Consider the following 21,024-nt stretch of genomic DNA (forward strand, 5'->3'; position numbering starts at 1 on the left):
GCCCCAACAGGTGATATTCCGCCCAAACAATGTATACCATGGGATCTCCAACCTTGTTCCTGCAGCTACCCAGTGCTTAATTTGGGAAACCAAGTTAAATCTGTTCGGGAACATCGAACAAACTGTTGACATCCCGTCTGCACGCTCGAGAAAGGAATAAAGGACAGAAGTCAACAAATGAGAGCACCTGGGGACACACAGGGCCTGGGTTAACCTTTACATCACCCGAGGAACAGAGGAGGAGTAGGATGAGGGTACGGCTAAAGTCTATCCAAACTGGTTGTCTAGTGCGTTGGGGACAGAGAATAAAAGGAGCAGATTTCAGGGCGTGGTAGAATAGATTCAGGGCATAATGTACAGACGGGTATGGTGGGGTGTGGGTACAGTCGAGGTAAACTGAGGCATTGAGTGACGATAAGAGAGGTTGCATCTCTGGAGGTACTAGTTATGCTAGGCGAGGTCACCCTATGTGTGGGAGGTGGGACAAAGGACGTATCTGAGGCATGTTGCGTGGGACTAGGGGCTCCACAGTAAAATAAAACAATGATAACTACCCTAAACAACAGTATACAAGGCATATTGACATTAGAGAGAGACATAAAGCAAAGCATAAAGTAATCACAGGTGTTGATTGGGAGAGCTAGCTAAGACAACGGGTAAGATAACAACAGCTAATCATCTAAGACAACAACAACAGGTAAAATGTCGATGAATGGGCAGAGAGGGTCAGTTAACTACACACAGGGCCTGAGTTCGAGGCTGGGGCCGACAGATAAACAAAATGGAGTACCGTGATTAATGAACAGTCCAGCAGGCATCAGCTATGTAGCCAGGTGATCATAGGGTCCAGTGAACAGCAATAGTTGGAACAGGGAAGTTGTTACACTCTAGCAAGCGGGAGACACGGTGTTCATAAAGTTAGCAGGCCGGGGCTAGCAGAAGCGTCTTCATCGACGTCCGACAAAGGCCGGTTGAGGGCACATCGGATGGAATTACGTCGGCAGCCCAGTCGTGACGGATCTGCGGGGCTCCGTGTCGACAAAGGGTCCAGGCCAATTGGCAAAAGAGGTCATGTAGCTGGAGTAATATCGTTTGCTAGCCGGGAGTTAGCAATAGCTAGCCTATAGCTATGAGTTCTATATTGGTTTAATTTCTGATGATCTTCATGAGTCCAGCGCTGGGTGCCAGCTGGTGACCAGGATGCATCTTACTGCCTAAACCTGGTGAGGCTCGTTGTGACAGAATTACCCCCATGGGGTACTGCCAAACAGGGTATGCCACTGATTGTCGTAGCCCCCAAACCCAGAGTGGACTGGGCTTCAGCCTAAAACTTAGCGCATACACATGGTTGTCTCAACCCAAAGTTCCACAGTGTTCATTGGTGTCAAAAGGGTTGCTTCTGCCACGTGGGTGCAATGAAAGTGTCTCTTCTCCACATAGACGGTTGTTACGGTTCATGCGTCCTGGCAATTGTTTCACCACCATCAACCTAAAGGATGCGTACTGTCATGTGCCCATTTGCCCCAGTCAAAGAAAGTCCCTGAGGTTCCATTACGAGGCGACAGCCTATAATTTTTTGGTCCTCCCATTCGGCTTGTCCCTCTCGCCTTGCGTCTTTTCACAGGTGGTGAAGACAGTTCTGGCACCCATGAGGGGCCAGTGGCTGAGGGTGTTGGCCTATCTGGACGATTGGCTGATAGCAGCAGAGTCAAGGGAACAAGCTGTGTTACACACATCCAGGCTAGTGTCCCATGTTCAGTATCTAGGTTTTATTGTAAACCAGAAAAAGAGCTGTTTAACCCAATTGCAGCGCTTTTCTATCCCCGGAGAAGATATCCGGGTTCCAGCGCTACTTGGCCCAATTTTGGTTGGGGAGCACAGTACGTTTTCACCAGTTCCCACGCCTAATGGGGATGATGGCTTCTATGATAGTGGTCATTCCCATGAAACTATTATTGATGCGGCTATTCCAGTGCTGGGTGCTATCCAGGCGCTTGGATGCATCTCGCAACCTAAACCAGTCGATTCAGGTGTCCTTGACATGTTTTCGGGGATGACAGGTGTTGTTCCGCAAGGTGGTCACAACAGACGTGTGCCCCCAAGTGTGGGGCGTGCTTTGCAAGGGTTGCTTAATTCGGGGAGTATGGACTGTGTCACAGAGTGGCCCTCTTCCTCAGGAGTCGAGACTACACACCTGGGTGGCTGCCCAGATATTGGGAGGGCTTATCATTGATTCTTGTGGCTCCTCATTGGCCCAGGCAGCCTTGGTCTGCAGAAATCATTTGCCTTTTAGGCGGGGACCAGTGGCAACTTCATTGTGCAGGGACCTGTTGTCTCAGGCGCACGGGCAGGTTTGGCACACGAGGCCGGAGATTTGGTTCCTATGGGCCTGGCCCCTGAGAGGGCCAATCTGATGGCTAGAGGTATACCTCTGAATCTCCATGAGAGGGCTTTATAAAAGGCTGGTTCCTTTTCAGTGCTCTCTTTGTGCGGTTCTTAAAAGGTGTACACCATTTCAGACCAGTTTCTAAACCTATTGCACCCACACAGTACTGGCACTGGTTTTGGAGGCACTGTGTGTGGCTGCACACATGCCTTTGAGCCTCTGGAGTCAGTGGATCTGAAGATCATCTCTTACAAAACCACCCTGCTCATGGCTTTGGCCTCGGCTAAACGTATCGGGGACCTCCACGCCTTATCCGTATACTCTTCCAATGATGCAAAGCTAAATAAATATAAAACTTGGTTTATCTATTTTTTCATGTTTCATGATGTCTGTCTCACTCGTACATTTCAACCCTGTTAGGCTAAATTATAGAGAAAATGTATCAAATAAAATAAAAAATATGTAAATACGTTTGATATAGAAGTTAAAATCCTTTTCAAGTGTTTACCATTATGCTAGTGCAATCTCAATCACCCACAGAGCTATTATACACCTAAAAGGGTGGAAATATGTCATGGTCCATGTGTGAACAATCTGCCTACAATTATTAGGATGTTAGTGCCTGAGCTTGACCAATATGTTTTTCTGAAAGTCAAACATGTTCTTTTTCTAATGGAATACTTATTCTCCAAAAGTTATGAGGTCCATAGTAGGTTTGCAGCTATCTAGGCAGCATATCAAACACATATCAGACACAGACACACAGTCTAGTTAGCGATGTAATGTTTCTCTTTCATCATCATTGCAAACATTGGCTATAGACAGGCAGTCAAAGTAGTAGTGTTCATTTTCAGCAACTTTGGCTAGTGGCTTCGATATGGCAGCAACTTAAAGATTAGCCTACATCATCAGACAAAACATGGATCGTTTTTGATTCAAAGCAATGTGTAGGGACAGCGTCCTACTTGTGCAACTGCAATATCCGTTACAACAGATGTAGCCTTCATAATATATACAGTGGCAAGAAAAAGTATGTGAACCCTTTGGAATTACCTGGATTTCTGCATAAATTGGTCATCAAATTTGATCTGATCTTCATCTGAGAAACAACAATAGACAAACATAGTGTGCTTAAACTAATAACACACACTATATTGAATACATCATTTAAACTTTCACAGTGTAGGTTGGAAAAGTATGTGAACCCCTAGACTAATGACTTCTCCAAAAGCTAATTGGAGTCAGGAGTCAGCAAACCTGGAGTCCAATCAATGAGACGAGATTGGAAATGTTATTTAGAGCCGCCTTGCCTTATAAAAAACAGTCACAAAATTTGAGTTTGCTATACACAAGACGCATTGCCTGATGTGAACAATGCCTCGAACAAAAGAGATCTCAGAAGACCGAAGATTAAGAATTGTTGACTTGCATAAAGCTGGAAAGTGTTACAAAAGTATCTCTAAAAGCCTTGATGTTCATCAGTCCACAGTAAGACAAATTGTCTATAAATGGAGAAAGTTCAGCACTGTTGCTACTCTCCCTAGGAGTGGCCGTCCTGCAAAGATGACTACAAGAGCACAGTGCAGAATGCTCAATGAGGTTAAGAAGAATCCTAGAGTGTCAGCTAAAGACTTACAGAAATTTCTGTAACATGCTAACATCTCTGGTGACGAGTCTACGATACGTTAAACACTAAACAAGAATGGTGTTCATGGGAGGACACCACGGAAGAAGACACTGCTGTCCAAAAAAAACATTGCTGCACGTCTGAAGTTTGCAAAAGTGCACCTGGATGTTCCACAGTGCTACTGGCCAAATATTATGTAGACAGATGAAACTACAGTTGAGTTGTTTGGAAGGAACATACAACACTGTGTGAAGGAAAAAAAGGCACAGCACACCAACATCAAAAATCCCAACTGTAAAGTATGGTGAAGGGAGCATCATGGTTTGGGGCTGCTTTGCTGCCTCGGGGCCTGGACCGCTTGCTATCATCGACGTAAAAATGAAATCCCAAGTTTATCAAGACATTTTGCAAGAGAATATACGGCTCTCTGTCCGCCAATTGAAGCTCAACAAAAGTTGGGTGATGCAACTGGACAACAACTCAAAACACAGAAGTAAATCAACAACAGAATGGCTTCAACAGAAGAAAATATGCCTTCTGGAGTGGCCCAGTCAGAGTCCTGACCTCAACCCGATTGAGATGTTGTGGCATGACCTCAAGATTGCAGTTCACACCAGACATCCCAAGAATATTGCTGAACTGAAACAGTTTTGTAAAGAGGAACGGTCCAAAATTCCTCCTGACCGTTGTGCAGGTCTGATCCGCAACTACAGAAAACGTTTGGTTGAGGTTATTGCTGCCAAAGGAGCTATTAAATCCAAGGATTCACATACTTTTCCCACCGCGCACTGTGAATGTTTACACAGTGTGTTCAATAAAGACATACAAACGTATAATTGTTTGTGTGTTATTAGTTTAACCTCTCTGGGATATGTGGGACGGTAGCGTCCCACCTGGCCAACATCCAGTGAAAATGCAGAGCGCCAAATTCAAATAAATTACTATAAAAATTTAACTTTCATGAAATCACACATTCAATATACCAAATTAAAGCTACACTTGTTGTGAATCCAGCCAACGTGTCAGATTTCAAAAATGCTTTACGGCGAAAGCAAACAATGCTATTATCTGAGGATAGCACCATAGTAAACAAACACTGACAAGCATATTTCAACCCTCACGGCGCGACACAAAACGCAGAAATAAAGATATAATTCATGCATTACCTTTGACGAGCTTCTTCTGTTGGCACTCCAATATGTCCCATAAACATCACAAATGGTCCTTTTGTTCGATTAATTCCGTCGATATATATCCAAAATGTCCATTTATTTGGCGCATTTGATCCAGAAAAACACCGGTTCCAACTTGCACAACGTGACTACAAAATATCTCAAAAGTTACCTGTAAGCTTTGTCCAAACATTTCAAACTACTTTTGTAATACAACTTTAGGTATTTTTAACGTAAATAATCGATAAAATTGAAGACGGGATGATTTGTGTTCAATACCGGAGGAAAACAATGTGTAGCATGGTTTCTGGTCATGCGCCTCTAACAAACAGTACACTTCACTGGAGTCTCATTCTGAACATGGCTACTTCTTCATTTCTCAAAGGAAAAACCTCAACCAATTTCTAAAGACTGTTGACATCCAGTGGAAGCGATAGGAACTGCAGGAAGGTCCCTTAGAAATCTAGATTCCCAATGAAAACTCATTGAAAAGAGAGTGACCTCAAAAAAAGAATTCTGAATGGTTTGTCCTCGGGGTTTTGCCTGCTAAATAAGTTCTGTTATAGTCACAGACATGATTCAAACAGTTTTGGAAACTTCAGAGTGTTTTCTATCCAATACTACTAATAATATGCATATATTAGCATCTGGGACTGAGTAGGAGGCAGTTTACTCTGGGCACGCTTTTCATCCAAATGTGAAAATGCTGCCCCCTATCCACAAGAAGTTGCAGACTGTGTTTGTCTATTGTTGTGACCTAGATGAAGATCAGATTTATGCAGAAATACAGGTATTTCCAAAGGGTTCACATACTTTTTCTTGCCACTGTGTGTATATATATTGTAAATGATGCAGACAATTACATTGATGGAAGCTACAATCCATCTGCAATATTAAAGTTGATCTGCCCCCTGAAATATATATACAGTACCAGTCAAACGTTTGGACACCTACTCATTCAAGGGTTTTTCTATTTCCTACATTATAGAATAATAGTGAAGACAATATGCAAAGAGTGTGCAAAGCTGTCAAGGCAAAGGGTAGCTACTTTGAGGAATCTCAAATATATAATACATCTTGATTTGGTTAACACTTCTTTGGTTACTACATGATTCCATATGTGTTATTTCATGGTTTTCATGTCTTTACTATTATTCTACAATGTAGAAAATAAAGAAAAATCATTGAATGAGTAGGTGTGTCCAAACTGTTGACTGGTGCAGTGTGTGTGTGTATGTATATATAAATAAAAAGAACGAGGTCTGTCCAACAATGATTCAATATCCTGACCAGCTAATTTCTGCTCCATCTATCTTTTGACTAAAAGTGTGCCACTTTGGTATTTCAAAACGTTGGGTGGTGATAAATACAAACATGAAACTGTTCTCCATTTTTCTGTAGCTTCTACAGTGTTCGAGGGAGGAATGATTACTAACTTCCTTTTCATGACGTTTGATTTTCTGGCTTCTTCTGTGAGGGTTTAAGAGGTGCCGCCATCTACTGTAGGTAGTGTGAATTTCTCTTTTGGCAGGTTGTAGGAGCGTATGAATAATAGACTAGCAGTATTTCATCTAACACAAATAATATTACTTGCCGAAAAGGTGGTAGTTCAAAAGGCTGACATCCGCCCCAAATAAATGACTATGGGTCATGAAGTTTAGCAGTGCATGCTATTCATTGAAATTTACATTGCTACTTGCAACAGTAGCTGTGGCTTCGATTTGAACATAGTTTGAAGTAATAAACAGGCCATGCAATTAAATTTACATTGGAATGTAGGCTGTGTATTAATGGCCTCAATACAATAGACTAAAATTGGCTTCATGACCACCGATAATTTCACCCTTAATGATACTGAGGTGAGACCCAGATGCAGACACAGGAGGCAGATGGTTAGAGTCCAAGATGATTAACAATCCAAAATGGATAGGCAAGAGAATGGTCGTGGACAGGCAAAAGGTCAAAACCAGTTCAGAGGTACAGTAATCCTCAGTCATTTTCAAATCCAACTTGTTAGACACAGGTGGCTTGTCATTATTGATAGACAACAATACTTTTTTTACCTCTTCCACACTCACTTTTCGGAATTCAAAATTGCAATGCTTGTCCTTCATAATTTTATCAGTTATACTTGAATGTGTAGTGTCAGCGTTTGTTGCTGGCATGTCATGCCTAAGTTTGCTAATCTTGCCAATTAAAAAAGTATTAAAGTAGTTGGCAATATTGGTGGTTTTTGTGATAAATGAGCCATCTGATTCAATTAATTATGGAGCTGAGTTTGCCTTTTTGCCCAAAATTTCATTTAATGTGCTCCAAAGCTTTTTACTATCATTCTTTATATAATTAACCTTTGATTCATAGAATAGTTTATTCTGCTTTTTATTCAGTTTAGTCACATGATTTCTCAATTTGCAGTAAGTTTGCCAATCGGTTGTTCAGCCAGAATGATTTGCCATTCCTTTTGCCTCATCCCTCCCAACCATACAATTTTTCAATTCCTCATCAATCCACAGGGATTTAACAGTTTTTACATTTATTTTCTTAATGGGTGCATGCTTATTAGTAATTGGAATAAGCAATTTCATAAATGTGTCAAGTGCAGTGTCTGGCTGCTCCTCATTACACACCACAGACCAGCAAATATTCTTTGCATCCTCAACAAAGGTAAACCAAACTTTGGAACTTTGGTTTTCCTAGATATGGCTACGATATTGTGATCACTACATCTGATAGATTTGGATACTGCTTTAAAGCAGATTTCTGCAGCATTAGTAAATATGTGATCAATACATGTTGATGATTTCATTCCTGTGCTGTTTGTAAATACCCTGGTAGGTTGACTGATAACCCGAATCAGGTTCCAGTCACTGGTTATAGTTAAAAGCTTTTTCTTGAGTGGGCAGCTTGATGAAAGCCAGTCAATATTAAGGTCACCCAGAAAATACACCTCTGTTGATATCACATACATTATCAAGAATTTCATACATATTATCCAGATACTGACTGTTAGCACTTGGTGGTCTATAGCAGCTTCCCACAAGAATAGGCTTTGCGTGAGGCAGGTGAACCTGTAGCCATTTTACTTCAACAGTATTTAACATGAGATCCGCTCTAAGCTTTACAGGAATGTGCCTCTGGATACACGTCATGTAAAGCATATTACTGTACAGCCACTGTGTTGCAATTAAGGTGTTTATCAGTGCCCAAATCTGCCATTTTCAACCCATATACGGGTATGAATGTAAAGGGTGACATTTCAGTCATATATTTTTTGCTTTAACCCCTGGGGCTATAACAACACTGTACAGCATGTGTTTGATGGGGTTCCTAGAAACACTTTTATTTTATCCTAATGGTGCTGATTAGACTGGCATCTGGTGGGTGTAATTGGTTTGTTTAGGCTGACCTAATTTAAATGGAGCTGTGCAACATCCCCTGTTCTGGAGAAGCTTGTGTTTCTGATTCATTCCATCTGGTTCAAACCCACAGCCCAGGTCCTGTCCCTTGACTCGAACTGCTGCTGTTCACCAGAGCATGTAACCAAATGGGTTGCACCTAATTAAAAATCAAATTGTGGCCATCCCATGTGTATTGCTATTGATTACCTATAGTCCCATGCAAATAAATATGTTTTGACACTCCTATGATGTAAATCTTGCTTTTCATGAACAGGACCTCTGACTTGATTTGTAGCATGTGAAGGAGGTTAAAATGTAACATTGTTTGCAGTTTGGTGTTTCATTTACTAATGGAGAGCAGCAGAGCCCAGTTGTTGGAAACTCAGGCACTGTTGTCACTAGCTCTAATCAACAGCGTGGAAACATTGGATTGATTTATTTGAAAGTAGTTCAGCTGAGTTTCCACCTCCGGCTTTGTGAAAAAAAGTTTTGTCACCTCCCCTCGCTATAAGATAAAAGTATCCAAAGTTAAAGGATGTTTCAGTGGTGAAGTGAGACACATAGCTTCTATGGGATTTGGATGTTACAGAATGTTACATTTTTGCAGAGGATGAAGCTCCAATGGTTTGTGTGTATTGGGGAAACAACTCTGTGGTCGGTATGAGGATGAGGGGACCCAGGCTAGTGCTGTTTCTGCCCCTGGCACTACTGATCCTGCAGGGCCGGGGCTTTGAGCTGCAGGACACCATCCATGCTCTCATCGAGGAGAACATCCATCTCCACGACCAGCTGGAGAACCTCACTCAGGCCCTCAGAGAGCTCAAACAGCTGCTGTGGCACCATTCCAACGGTCAGCTCTCTCCTTTACACAATGCCGTTTCTAGCTCTACCTCTTCCCTGTTGCCTCAGTTTTCTCATATTTTGTGTTCCATCCCTATTTTCCTCTTACTCTGTACTTATTTAACCTCATGTTACATGTTTGGTTCAGGTGTTCATCTCCTTTTCTATTCTCCTCTTGACAGTTACAGAATGTATTTTCTCTCCTTTGCACCCTCTTTGACACTGAAGTCGAGTTTCTGAAGTATTTGTGCTGGTCATACATTAGAACATGATTAAATATGGGAAATTTAATTTCATGTAGATGATCAAAGTAGGATTTTGGAGATTATGGAATTGAACACACTATATACTGCACAGTTAATAGAGTTATTGGTTGACGTTACATCTGTTTCCAGGGTGTATTTTAACTTGGTATAATAAGCATAATTACTTTGTGTTTTGGACACAGACCCTAACCATGAGCATGATGTGGATATTCAGCATCTCTGGGATGAATGGTCAGAACATGGTCAGTAACCAATCTGATTTCTCCTTTCCCCTCTCCTCTGCAAATCTAACCGTTGCACACTGGCTATCCAGCCATATCATATATCTGATGTGAATACATGAACAGATCTAGAGCAAGGGCACTGCATTCAAAGAACAGGGGAAAGAGATGGCATAGACCGTTAGTCCACATGAATCATATGCCTAAATGAGGCAGCTGGGTCACAGTGGTGGTGTTACCACCATTGGGCCAATACCACAGGCAAATGTTTTTTGTACATCAACTCTTTTACCTAACAACAACAGTCCTGTAAAATGTAATTGTCTTGTGACAAGATAGCCATAAAAATAAATGTAAGCCCATGATTTCAGTGGTTTGTTTGATGTAATGCAGTCCTAAATTTGCAGAGATATACAGTACCAGGCAAAAGTTTGGACACCTACTCATTCCAGGGTTTTTCTTTACCTTTACTGTTTTCTACATTGTAGAATAATAGAGAAGACATGAAAACTATGAAATAACACATATGGAATCATGTAGTATCCAAAAAGTGTTAAACAAATCAAAATATTTTATATGTGAGATTCTTCAAAGTACCCACCCTTTGCCTTGATGACAGTTTTGCACACACTTGGCATTTTCTCAACCAGCTCCACGAGGTAGTTACCTGGAATGCATTTCAATTAACAGGTGTGCCTTGTTAAAAGTTAATTTGTGGAATTTCTTTCCTTAATGCATTTGAGGCAATCATTTGTGTTGTGACAAGGTAGGAGTGGAATACAGAAGATAGCCCTATTTGGTAAAAGTCCAAGTCCATATTATGGCAAGAACAGCTCAAATAAGCAAAGAGAAATGACAGTCCATCATTACTTTATGACATGAAGGTCAGTCAATTCGGAAAATTTGAAGAACTTTGAAAGTTTCTTCGAGTGCAGTCGCAAAAACCATCAAGAGCGATGATGAAACTGGCTCTCATGAGGACCGACACAGGAAAGGAAGACCCAGAGTTACCTCTGCTGTAGAGGATAAGTTCATTAGAATTACCAGCCTCAGAAATCGCAGCCCAAATAAATGCTTCACAGAGTTCAAGTAACAGTAACATCTCAACTACAACTGTTCAGAGGAGACTGTGTGAATCAGGCCTTCATGGTCAAATTGCTGCAAAGAAACCACTACTAAAGGACACCAATAAGAAGAGACTTGCTTGGGCCAAGAAACACAGGCAATAGACATTAGACCGGTGGAAATCTGTCCTTTGGTCTGATGAGTCCAAATATGAGATTTTTGGTTCCAACCGCTGTGTCTTTGTGAGACGCAGAGAAGGTGAACGGATGATCTCCGCATGTGTGGTTCCCACCTTGAAGCATGGAGGAGATGCGATGGTGACACTGTCTGTGATTTATTTAGATTTCAAGGCACACTTAACCAGCATGGCTACCACAGCATGGTTTGCGCTTAGTGGGACTATCATTTGTTTTTCAACAGGACATTGATCCAACACACTTCCAGGCTGTGTAAGGGCTATTTGACCAAAGAGAGTGATGGAGTGCTGCATCAGATGACCTGGTCTCCACAATCACCCAACCTCAACCGAATTGAGATGGTTTGGGATGAGTTGGACCACAGAGTGAAGGAAAAGCAGCCAACAAGTGCTCAGCATATGTGGGAACTCATTCAAGACTGTTGGAAAAGCATTCCAGGTGAAGCTGGATGAGAGAATGCCAAGAGTGAGCAAAGCTGTCATCAAGTCAAAGGGTGGCTACTTTGAAGCATCTCAAATATATTTTGATTTGTTTAACACTTTTTTGGTTACTACATGATTCCATATGTGTTATTTCATAGTTTTGATGTCTTCACTATTATTATTATTACAATGTAGAAAATAGTACAAATAAAGAAAAACCCTTGAATGAGTAGGTGTGTCCACACTTTTGACTGGTACTGTATGTATTGGGAAAGTGAAGCTAAAATAGTTTTGGCTCTATACTCCAAGATTTTGGATTTGAGATTGAATGATGAATACGAGGCGACAGTACCAAATGTCACCTTTCGGTTGAGGGTATTCGCAAATGTATTTTTTCCCCATTTGTGACTCCAAAATGACAAGACATGATATTCATAATAAGTTACTTTTGAGCACTGTAACTACTGGTGAGGGAGGTCTACCTGGTAGTAGTTGTAGGTTTTTACATTACCCAAGATCAGTCTGTGCTTTTATTTGACCATGAGGAAAAAGAGCTGTGTAAATACCACGACGCAGGTTTGATCGATTTGAGCCCATAGTCACTGTACAAATGATCAAGGTTGCTCTCTCTCTCTTGCAGGCATCAGTGCAGAGACCCATCTCCTGTTGGAGCATGCTCTGTGTGGACATGACGCCCATGGTTCAGCCAGTCCTCTCCATGTGCACCCCCCCCTCTTTTTGATAACGCTCCCCTGTATCACTGTCCTCCTGCTGGGAGCATTTTAGGCTACATTGACTGGTTTAAATTGGCTGTCATCATTGGTTGGACAATCTCTACAGGGCTTTTTGCAATCTGCAAAGGAACATATTGGTGATTAGAGGACGCTCTTTCAGAATAATAATATGGTGCTCTTGAAACGTCAGTATTTGGGTTGCTGGCTGATTTGACTGACCATTTACAATGCTGGTCTTGAAATAAGACCTTCAATCGTATTATAATTAATCAATGTGATATATTGTTTGGTCTGCTATGAACTATATGTAGTGAAATGTATATGCACTTTTAGTGTATTTGGAAATCACCAGTGGGGCAATGTTAAGTTCTATGCATGAATGCCTCTTGATTTTTCAGCTGTCTTAAAAACTGACCAACAATGTGATATTGTTAGCTTAGCATAGCTTTGAGCTTTCTGTAATGTGCAATCACTGTTGTGTTGGGCACAATATGGTCTGCTTCCCAATTCTCCACACTTCTCCCAAAGTGTGCACACTTCCAATCATGTCTTTAAAAGCAATGGATTGGTGTAATCATTGTCTGGAGAGTTTCCACCATTGCTGAATTCCTGACAACTTCAGTGAATGTGCACACTTTGGGAAAAGGGTGTGGAATCAGCATGTAGCCATGGTCTCCCTGCAGTGATTTACAACAATGTTACTGAAAAGAAGTGTCTGAATAAAACTTACAAACCAAGCAACAGCTATTATTGTTGTACTGGTAGCCTTTGCACCAGGTTGTTCAAATGTTCACTACTTCACTGTCAGTAAATCAAGAGTAATTGTAAATGGTGAACAACTTCTGAGATTAAAAAAAATAAAAAAATAAAAAGTGTGTATCATTGCCATTATTATACCCCAGAAGAAGAAGCTGCATGCTTTGTGAATGCATACTACCCCTTAAACAAAAATACACCATGTGCAGCCTAAGTCAAATCAAGCTAGTTTATTTTATTCCATAATATTAACAGGTATAAAACTAACAAAATGTCCCTTTGGACAGAACATTTTCTACAGGGTGAGCTAGTTTGATAAACATGCACAAATAAGAGACATTGGACCAGAAAAAAAACTAAACAATGCATTGTCACAATTAAAAACAAATAAGTTAAAGCTCAAACATCAAAACATAATAATGTCTGCGTATCATTGTAAAACAAGTAATAGGTCTCAGTCTTGGTTTATTCATGTAACTAGGTAAACTAACATGACGTGTAAATGAAGCATATAACTTATGTGAATAAATATCATAATTAATAGGGAATGTATAGGTCCTTTAGGTCCTGTCGATCACATCAACCCACTTCACTAGCTGCAGGCAAATTCAAATCTGGACCTTGAAGCCAGTTCCACTGCTGTTTTCCGTTGTTTTCCTCTAATCAGGCACTGATTTAGACGTGGGACACCATGTGGGTGCAATTCATTTCCCAGGTAGAACAGGTCATGGCTACGAGGACACAGTCTTTTCACAACACTTTGATACAAAGTGATTTTTGTAGCAGGTTAGGAAAGCATTTTCGCTAACCTTAACCTCAGTCTCCTAACCTGCTACGAAAAAGTCACTTCGGTATCAAAGTGCCGTGATAAGCGTTTCCCCATGGCTAGAACGGATGCAGCTAATGTCAAAGTGAGATCAAAAGTTGAGTGTTCGATGTGGCGCTGGGCGAATTTTTGCTTTTTAGCTAACCCTAACCTATTTCTCCTAACCTGCTACGTACATTTTTATAACCTGCTGCGTAAGTTCTCCTAACCGGCAAGAAAAAGGTCCCTTCTGACATTCGCTGCATCCCATCTAGTCAACCGATAGAGCAGCACTACTCTGGACCTCTAGGCTCAGATTTGAATACCCCTGCATTAGGGTACTGTTTTTTGAATTAGCATTTTTCTAATATTGCCAATATGGTGTCCAGTACAACTCTATCGCCGTTTAAAACTGAGCGACTCCACAACATGAAATTACTTCCTGTAACGCCCATGACAAAATTTCACACCATCGTCAAAGGGAGTCGCAAATTTGTCAACAAGCTATTTGCGGAAAGTAATCGCATGTTGAGTTCCTCAATTACGAACAACTCTGGCGGTATCAAGCACTGACTAGCCCAGAGATAATGTGGTAGTGGAAACCACGCTATTGAATTTGAGCGCATTCAACAGTCTGTCTTAGTTGTAGGTCAAATCACACCTATATAAATATGTGAGTACGTATGGGTTCTAGTCTGTCGACCGTGTGTGTGTGCACGTAGGGGTTCTAGTCTGTCGACCGTGTGTGTGTGTGTGTGTGTGTGTGTGTGTGTGTGCGCACGAAGGGGTTCTAGTCTGTCGACCGTGCGTGTGTGCACGTAGGGGTTCTAGTCTGTCGACCGTGTGTGTATGTGAGTACGTAGGGGTTCTAGTCTGTCAACTGTGTGTGTGTACATAGGGGTTCTAGTCTGTCGAGTGTGTGTACGTAGGGGTTCTAGTCTGTCGACTGTGTGTGTGTACATAGGGGTTCTAGTCTGTCGACTGTGTGTGTGTGTACATAGGGGTTCTAGTCTGTCGACTGTGTGTGGTGCACGTGGGGTTTCTAGTCTGTCGACCGTGTGTGTGTGCACGTAGGGTTCTAGTCTGTCGACCGTGTGTGTGTGGTGTGTACATAGGGGTTCTAGTCTGTCGACCGTGTGTGTGTACATAGGGGTTCTAGTCTGTCGACTGTGTGTGTGTGTGCGTGCATAGGGGTTGTAGTCTGTCGACCGTGTGTGTGTGTGTGTACTAGGGGTTCTAGTCTGTCGACCGTGTGTGTGTGCATAGGGGTTCTAGTCTGTCGACTGTGTGTGTGTGTGTACATAGGGGTTCTAGTCTGTCGACCGTGTGTGGTGCACGTAGGGGTTCTAGTCTGTCGACCGTGTGTGGTGTGTGTGTTGTGTACATAGGGGTTCTAGTCTGTCGACTGTGGTGTGCACGTAGGGGTTCTAGTCTGTCGACTGTGGTGTGTGTGTGGTACATTGGGGTTCTAGTCTGTCGACTGTGTGTGTGTGTGTGTGTGCGTGCATAGGGGTTCTAGTCTGTCGACCGGTGTGTGTGTGTGTGTTATAGTAGGGGTTCTAGTCTGTCGACCGTGTGTGTGTGTGTGTGGTACGTGAGGGGTTCTAGTCCTGTCGACCGGTGTGTGTGTGTGTGTGTGTGTGTGTACGTGGGGTTCTAGTCTGTCGACCGTGTGTGTGTGTATGTACATAGGGGTTCTAGTCTGTCGACTGTGTACGCGCATAGGGTTTCTAGTCTGTCGACTGTGTACACACAGGGGTTCTAGTCTGTGTGTGTGTGTGCGTACACATAGGGGTTCTAGTCTATGTTGAGTGTGTGTGTGTGTACACATAGGGGTTCTAGTCTATGTTTCTATACATGTGCAGGTCTGTTCTCTAGTCTATGTCAAGGTCAGAGTCATCGCTCTGTGTGATGGCGGCGTTGCGGATGGTCTTAGCGACAAGGACAGGTTTGTCCGGCAGCAGCCCATACTCCTGCAGCAGCGCCTCCACATCCACAGCATAGAAGTCCTCTCCTAGCTGGTCTGTGATGCGCACAAAGTTCCCAATCAGGTCTCCTCCTTTGTACACCAGCAGGGCTGGCAAGGCGCTGCCCCTGAACTGGGCACTGGTGCCGATAACCGACCCACGCACGCTACAGAACTTGACCAGGGGGTATTCCTGTGCCAGGCACAGCAGGCTGCCCATCATGGCCTCGCAGGCAGGCACCTCGCCCTCGTAGATGTGGATCATAACCAGGCAGGCCTTGTCCTCCTTGTCCACAGCCTCCAGGAACTCCTCACCACTGTTGAGCTCGTAGACCTGCTCGAAGCGCTTACCGCGTAACACCTTCCGGCGCATCTCCTCGATGCGCTGCTTCCTGTACTGCTGGAGGAAGTCCTCGTCATCCTCGTCTTCCTGGAGCATGTTGTACTCCTGCATGGTCATCTGAGGGATGCGGAGGACACACTCAATAACAACTTTTCTGAAAAACTCAATTCCATTTTAGAACTTTTATTTGTGTGTTGGCGTCCTCAACTCAAACGTATGTCATATTGGTATACGGAACTATTATGCTGCAAAGCGTTCAGTATCCCTCTCCCCTTCTTCACTCACCTTGTGCTGGATCTTGTCCTGCATCTCTTTCTGTTTAATGGCGTCGGCTTCGTCGTCCAGGTCGGAGCGGCAGGTCATGGACAGCTTCTTGATGAGTCTCTCCATCTCCTCCTTCTGCTCCTGCTTCTGCTCCACCTTCAGCTGTTTGTACTTCCTCCAGTCATTAATCACCCCCTTGGGCCCTGCACAAGTACCATCATCATCATCACTTTGGTACAACTGTGCCAATGTACAGATGCAGCTGCCTACAACAACACTTCTTCATAGTCATGGTTGCTAGACGACTGGGGCATCTTCAACAAAATGTACAAATTGAAAACATATTGTGTAGAACAGAGATGTTTCTCAATCTCGGTCATGCAAAATAGAGAAATGTTCATAAATGTATGCACCGCAACAATGTAAACCCCAGGCGTGTGTTACCTGTGTTGACGGCACTACCGTCGGCGCTGTATTCTAGCTCAGGCTCCAGTACATCTGGGTTGCGGATGGTCTTGTGCTCCCCCTCGTCATCCTCCTTGTCACTTTCCTCATCCTCACTGCTGCTGTAGTAGTACTGCAGCTTCTCCCCCAGGATCTTGTCATCCAACGTTGTCATGACTTCACACCTAACTGGGGAAGAGTTCAGTTGTGAGAGAAGAGGACAGGGGGCAGACGATCCCTGCAGAAAATAAATACTTTGAATAGGCAAACTAATGGGGTAAGCATGATGGTGTAACGTTTCAGTGTGAGTGAACCGGGGGCAACTTTGTCAGGTCATTGTTGACATTGTGCATGCTCACTAGTCATTACACACACAGTCATTCTGAAGAGTTGAATAGAATGCCACTTAAAAATGTCCATTGTGTACATAATCACAGGCTACCTGGGCATTGTCATGATAGTGCACCTTGGGGAATGTTTTTGTGAGTGTGGGGACTGAACTGAAACGGGATAACTTCTCAAATAACAAATAGCCTAGCTTAACTAACTAGACTAAACAAATAGCCTATATTTTGGAGAATAATGTAAGTATGACGTCATAACAATGCATACACAAATTGTCAATTATGTTCTGACAAGCTAACCTAGAAGGCTACATCATTTGCAAGTAGAATAATAACTAGAAAGACGAGTTGCTTCCGGCAATGTACCAATGCTCCAGTTTAATGGTCATGCCTAGATGGGATACCGTTTATCTCAAATTGACTTGAAGTTGCATTTTAGCTTACCCTAACCTACTACAAAAAGTCAGTTCTGACCAACTGTATACCATCTAGTCAAAACACATCTTAAAACGTCAGTCGGGACAGTGGACGAGTCGGAAATGGGTGCTTCTTGCCCTAGCCTAGCTAAACATCAGCATTTTAACACCGCATTTTAAGCCCTGCCCACCAGAGGGCGTCAGAATTTGAGGTTTTAAAATGTAGCCTAGTACACTAAGAGAAGACTTTGCACTAAACACATTAGGGCATCACTTAAACCTTTTGGCAGTAGAACATGGGGCAATGAGACCATTAGGTCTACCACCTGTATTCAGAAGGCAGTCATCTGCTAGATTAACACAAATGTAATCTCTGTGGATTAGTTTTCAGAGCCCACACATGAAGCAATATTGTTGATCCGAGAGTTCTGACATCAACCGCACTCAAGCTAACTGACTAGTTTGCTAGATACTTCCAGACACAAATGAGATCACGCCTCACTTCGACCATTTTACTCGCCCTAGCAGAGCTGGCTAGGCTGTTTTCATGTTATCTAGAGCGTTGATGTTGGTAACTGTGCTGCTGCAACAATTTACTTTCGTTTTTTTGCAGACGTTTACTGACACTGGTCATATTCAACCGGTGTTGCGCGTTCGTAAATACGTCAATTATTCTGCGCTCTGGCACACTCACACGAGAGTGCTCTGAAATCGGAGTAAATAGCCAGAGTGAATTTACGAAAGCACTCAAAAATAAGAACTGATATTTCCCGGGAACAGAAAAAGCACCGCATTATAGGATGGCCCAGCTAAGGTTAATGGTAGCTACCTAGCTACTACTGACTACTTGCGCGAACTGTGAAAAATAAAGATACCCTGGGGAATGACGATAACCAACTAACGTTAGCTGGTGTTCCCCATATGATGTACATGTACTTTCACTCTGGGCCTGTGATATCTGCTTTTTGCATGGATTTTCTACTGTAATTCAAAACCAAGCAGAGCTTGCCAGCTAGGAATGACAAAAAGATAGCTAGAGAACTAAGTTAACGCTGAATAACTCGTTCAGTGCTAACGTTAATTAGCTAACTTAGATAGCTCTCTTGTCGTCATTCCTTGCTGGCATTCCTTTGAGCTTAACTACTAAACGAAACGAGCTGTATTGCTAATCAAGCAGATACGGTAGGCTAGTGGAAATGGGCAAGCCAATTAAAGCTGGATTTCCACCAACTAGCCTAGTACTAGGCCGCCTTGACGTCTCCACCTTTGTAGCTAGCTAGGTCAATGGAATTGATTGTTAGCTAGCTACAAGGTAGCCTATTAACGCTCAGTGATTCTTCTACTTCGACATTTAATTGCAGTCAAATAGTTACTTTTATATGAAGCTAGATTGACAAATAATATTATAGCGACCTTACCTCGATTGAATCAACAACTGTTTCAAATCCTACTTCCCTAGCGCAGCGTTGACAAAAAAAACATGATCCGTTTTCTTCTTCTTCAAATTTGTGTTGCCGATTCGCAACCAACATCAAGGTGCATACACCGCCACCTACTGTAATGGAGTGTAAAGGCCGGTAATTCTCCTATCAAGCCCTTTTTCCGGCTACTGCTCTGGAGTGTGAATTCATTACACTTTGTGACACAAAAGGTAAGGGGAAAAGTACGGGGAAAGGGGAAGAAAAAGTGTCCTACCAGCTACCCCTACACCCATTAAAACCAGCTGCCACTACAATATCTATTTCCTGTGATTTATGTTCCATTTCAGCAGTACAGTTGATAACCATGGCAATGAACGCTAAGAAACCAACCTTACTGAAACACGTTATTTCTATCACTCTCTATTGGCCTCGGCCTACTCCCTGTGCCTCTTAGGATCCATGCACTGGACCCATCTCTTGGGCTCACAATTGGCGCAGCGGTCTAAGGCACTGCATCTCAGTGCTAGAGGCATCACTCCAGACACCCTGGTTTGAATCCAAGCTATATCACAACCGGCTGTGATTGGGAGTCCCATGGGGGTTTGGCTGTGGTAGGCTGTCTTAACTGACTTGCTTAGTTCAATTTAAAGGTCAATTAAAAAAAATATCCTGTAGTACTCTTTTCACTGCCTCAGCATATGACACTTGCAGGGTTGGGGTGTAATGGATTACAACAACAAAAAAACGAACTGTAATCAGTAATGTTACCAGCAAAAATATTGTAATCCGATTAAAGATACTTTTGAAAAAAATACATGATTACTTCTAGGATTGCTTTTAAAATTAGAAAGGATGTGACACTTTTTTGACAGCTTTCCTTTTTCTCAATTACATTCAAATCAGCGGTGAAAAAAGGCTCAAATTTAAATTTGTTCTGCCTGAGCGGGTCTGACCACAAGTCAGAGACTACTAAAATGATACACAAAATGCGTTTGATGGATTGCAGGAAATAGCAGGAATAGGCTTTTGTAGGCTACTGTCCAAGCTACTGTATGTCTTCCAATGGAGCAGTGGTGATTTTAGCAAGTAAATCTTGGTAGGGCAAACTCAATAATTGTTTTGCCAAAGCGCTAAACAATATATGAATTGCACTATAACGGCGACAAGCGGTGCCCACACACTGTTAGAGCCTACATAAAGCTGTCCCAACAGCAGAGCTTTCTTTCCAGCACAATGTAGTGAATTCTTACCACCGCTACACCTGTCAATCAGCGGAGCCTTGTCTGGAATTAATTCAGCCTTGTTTACTGCCTTTTTAAAAAAAACATAGCTGATATGGCTGACCATATCTCCCTGGCATATTACATCATTTATGCAACAAAAAACTACATTTTTGGATTCACCTTGTTGTGCGCAGCGATCCTTCTATGGCAAATTTTGTCATCAAAGAAAAAGATTTACAATTCCGAGTTGGATGACCGTTCAAACCGTATTTTCTCAGTCTGACTTCCCAGTTGCAATGCTTGCGGTTAGCCACTGTCACCGATTCCTTCCAAAGAGCTCATTGTTGAATTTGCGATTTCCAACTTGTTGTGTAATGTTTATGTCCAATGGCCGATGAGCACCGATACGTTTTATCTATAATTTCTCTTCATTATTTCTCTTCATATGACAGGGATTAAAAAGGTATTGCCAGTAGATTGTGTACTTAATTTATGATGATGACTGCTAGCTAAGATTTTGAAAGTAAGATGTTGACATGATCAGTCCAATCAAAGCTACTGTAGATATAACGTGATTTGACGTCATTTTATCTGCAGCCAAAGACCTTGAGCCTCCTTGGAAGGGCACTTCTAATCTAAGTCTTTTTTGATGTCTTCCCTTACTAAAGGCAGGTGACGTAATGTCCCCATGAGTGACATTGCAATGCTGAGCCA

The 21,024-nt window shown here is 42.5% G+C and overlaps 1 protein-coding gene and 1 long non-coding RNA gene across 4 annotated transcripts; one reads left to right on the top strand and one right to left on the bottom strand.

Annotated features, from left to right (window-relative positions):
* The first annotated feature begins 14,995 nt into the window (after positions 1-14,995).
* Positions 14,996-15,490, top strand: LOC139027592 (uncharacterized). The gene is made up of 3 exons (XR_011479714.1): positions 14,996-15,072; positions 15,156-15,226; positions 15,441-15,490. It is a non-coding gene; the product is annotated as an uncharacterized lncRNA (long non-coding RNA).
* A 22-nt stretch (positions 15,491-15,512) lies between these two features.
* On the bottom strand, positions 15,513-19,184 carry pdcl (phosducin-like). Of its 3 annotated transcripts, none has more exons than XM_023985905.2 (4): positions 19,085-19,184; positions 16,907-17,095; positions 16,484-16,665; positions 15,513-16,315 (listed from the first exon to the last, which is right to left on the bottom strand). In XM_023985905.2, exons 2-4 carry the CDS (start codon positions 17,079-17,081, stop codon positions 15,764-15,766), a joined length of 909 nt encoding a protein of 302 aa, XP_023841673.1. In that variant the 5' UTR covers positions 17,082-17,095; positions 19,085-19,184; the 3' UTR covers positions 15,513-15,763. The 3 variants fall into 3 exon arrangements, with proteins under 3 accessions (XP_023841673.1, XP_023841674.1, XP_023841672.1); XM_023985906.2 differs by having other exon boundaries at positions 16,907-17,091; positions 19,085-19,183; XM_023985904.2 differs by having other exon boundaries at positions 16,907-17,144; positions 19,085-19,176.
* Between the last annotated feature and the right edge of the window lie 1,840 nt (positions 19,185-21,024).

This window comes from Salvelinus sp. IW2-2015, linkage group LG4q.1:29 (assembly GCF_002910315.2).
Source record: "Salvelinus sp. IW2-2015 linkage group LG4q.1:29, ASM291031v2, whole genome shotgun sequence".
NCBI lineage: Eukaryota > Metazoa > Chordata > Actinopteri > Salmoniformes > Salmonidae > Salvelinus > Salvelinus sp. IW2-2015.

What these genes read in the sequence shown, in the direction of transcription:
- pdcl (XM_023985905.2), bottom strand. Translation starts at nt 17,081, where the DNA reads ATGACAACGTTGGATGACAAGATCCTGGGGGAGAAGCTGCAGTACTAC. An exon ending in CGGTAGTGCCGTCAACACAG is followed by an intron (nt 16,666 to 16,906) that starts GTAACACACGCC and finishes GTACTTGTGCAG; the next exon opens with GGCCCAAGGGGGTGATTAAT. An exon ending in AGGACAAGATCCAGCACAAG is followed by an intron (nt 16,316 to 16,483) that starts GTGAGTGAAGAA and finishes CGCATCCCTCAG; the next exon opens with ATGACCATGCAGGAGTACAA.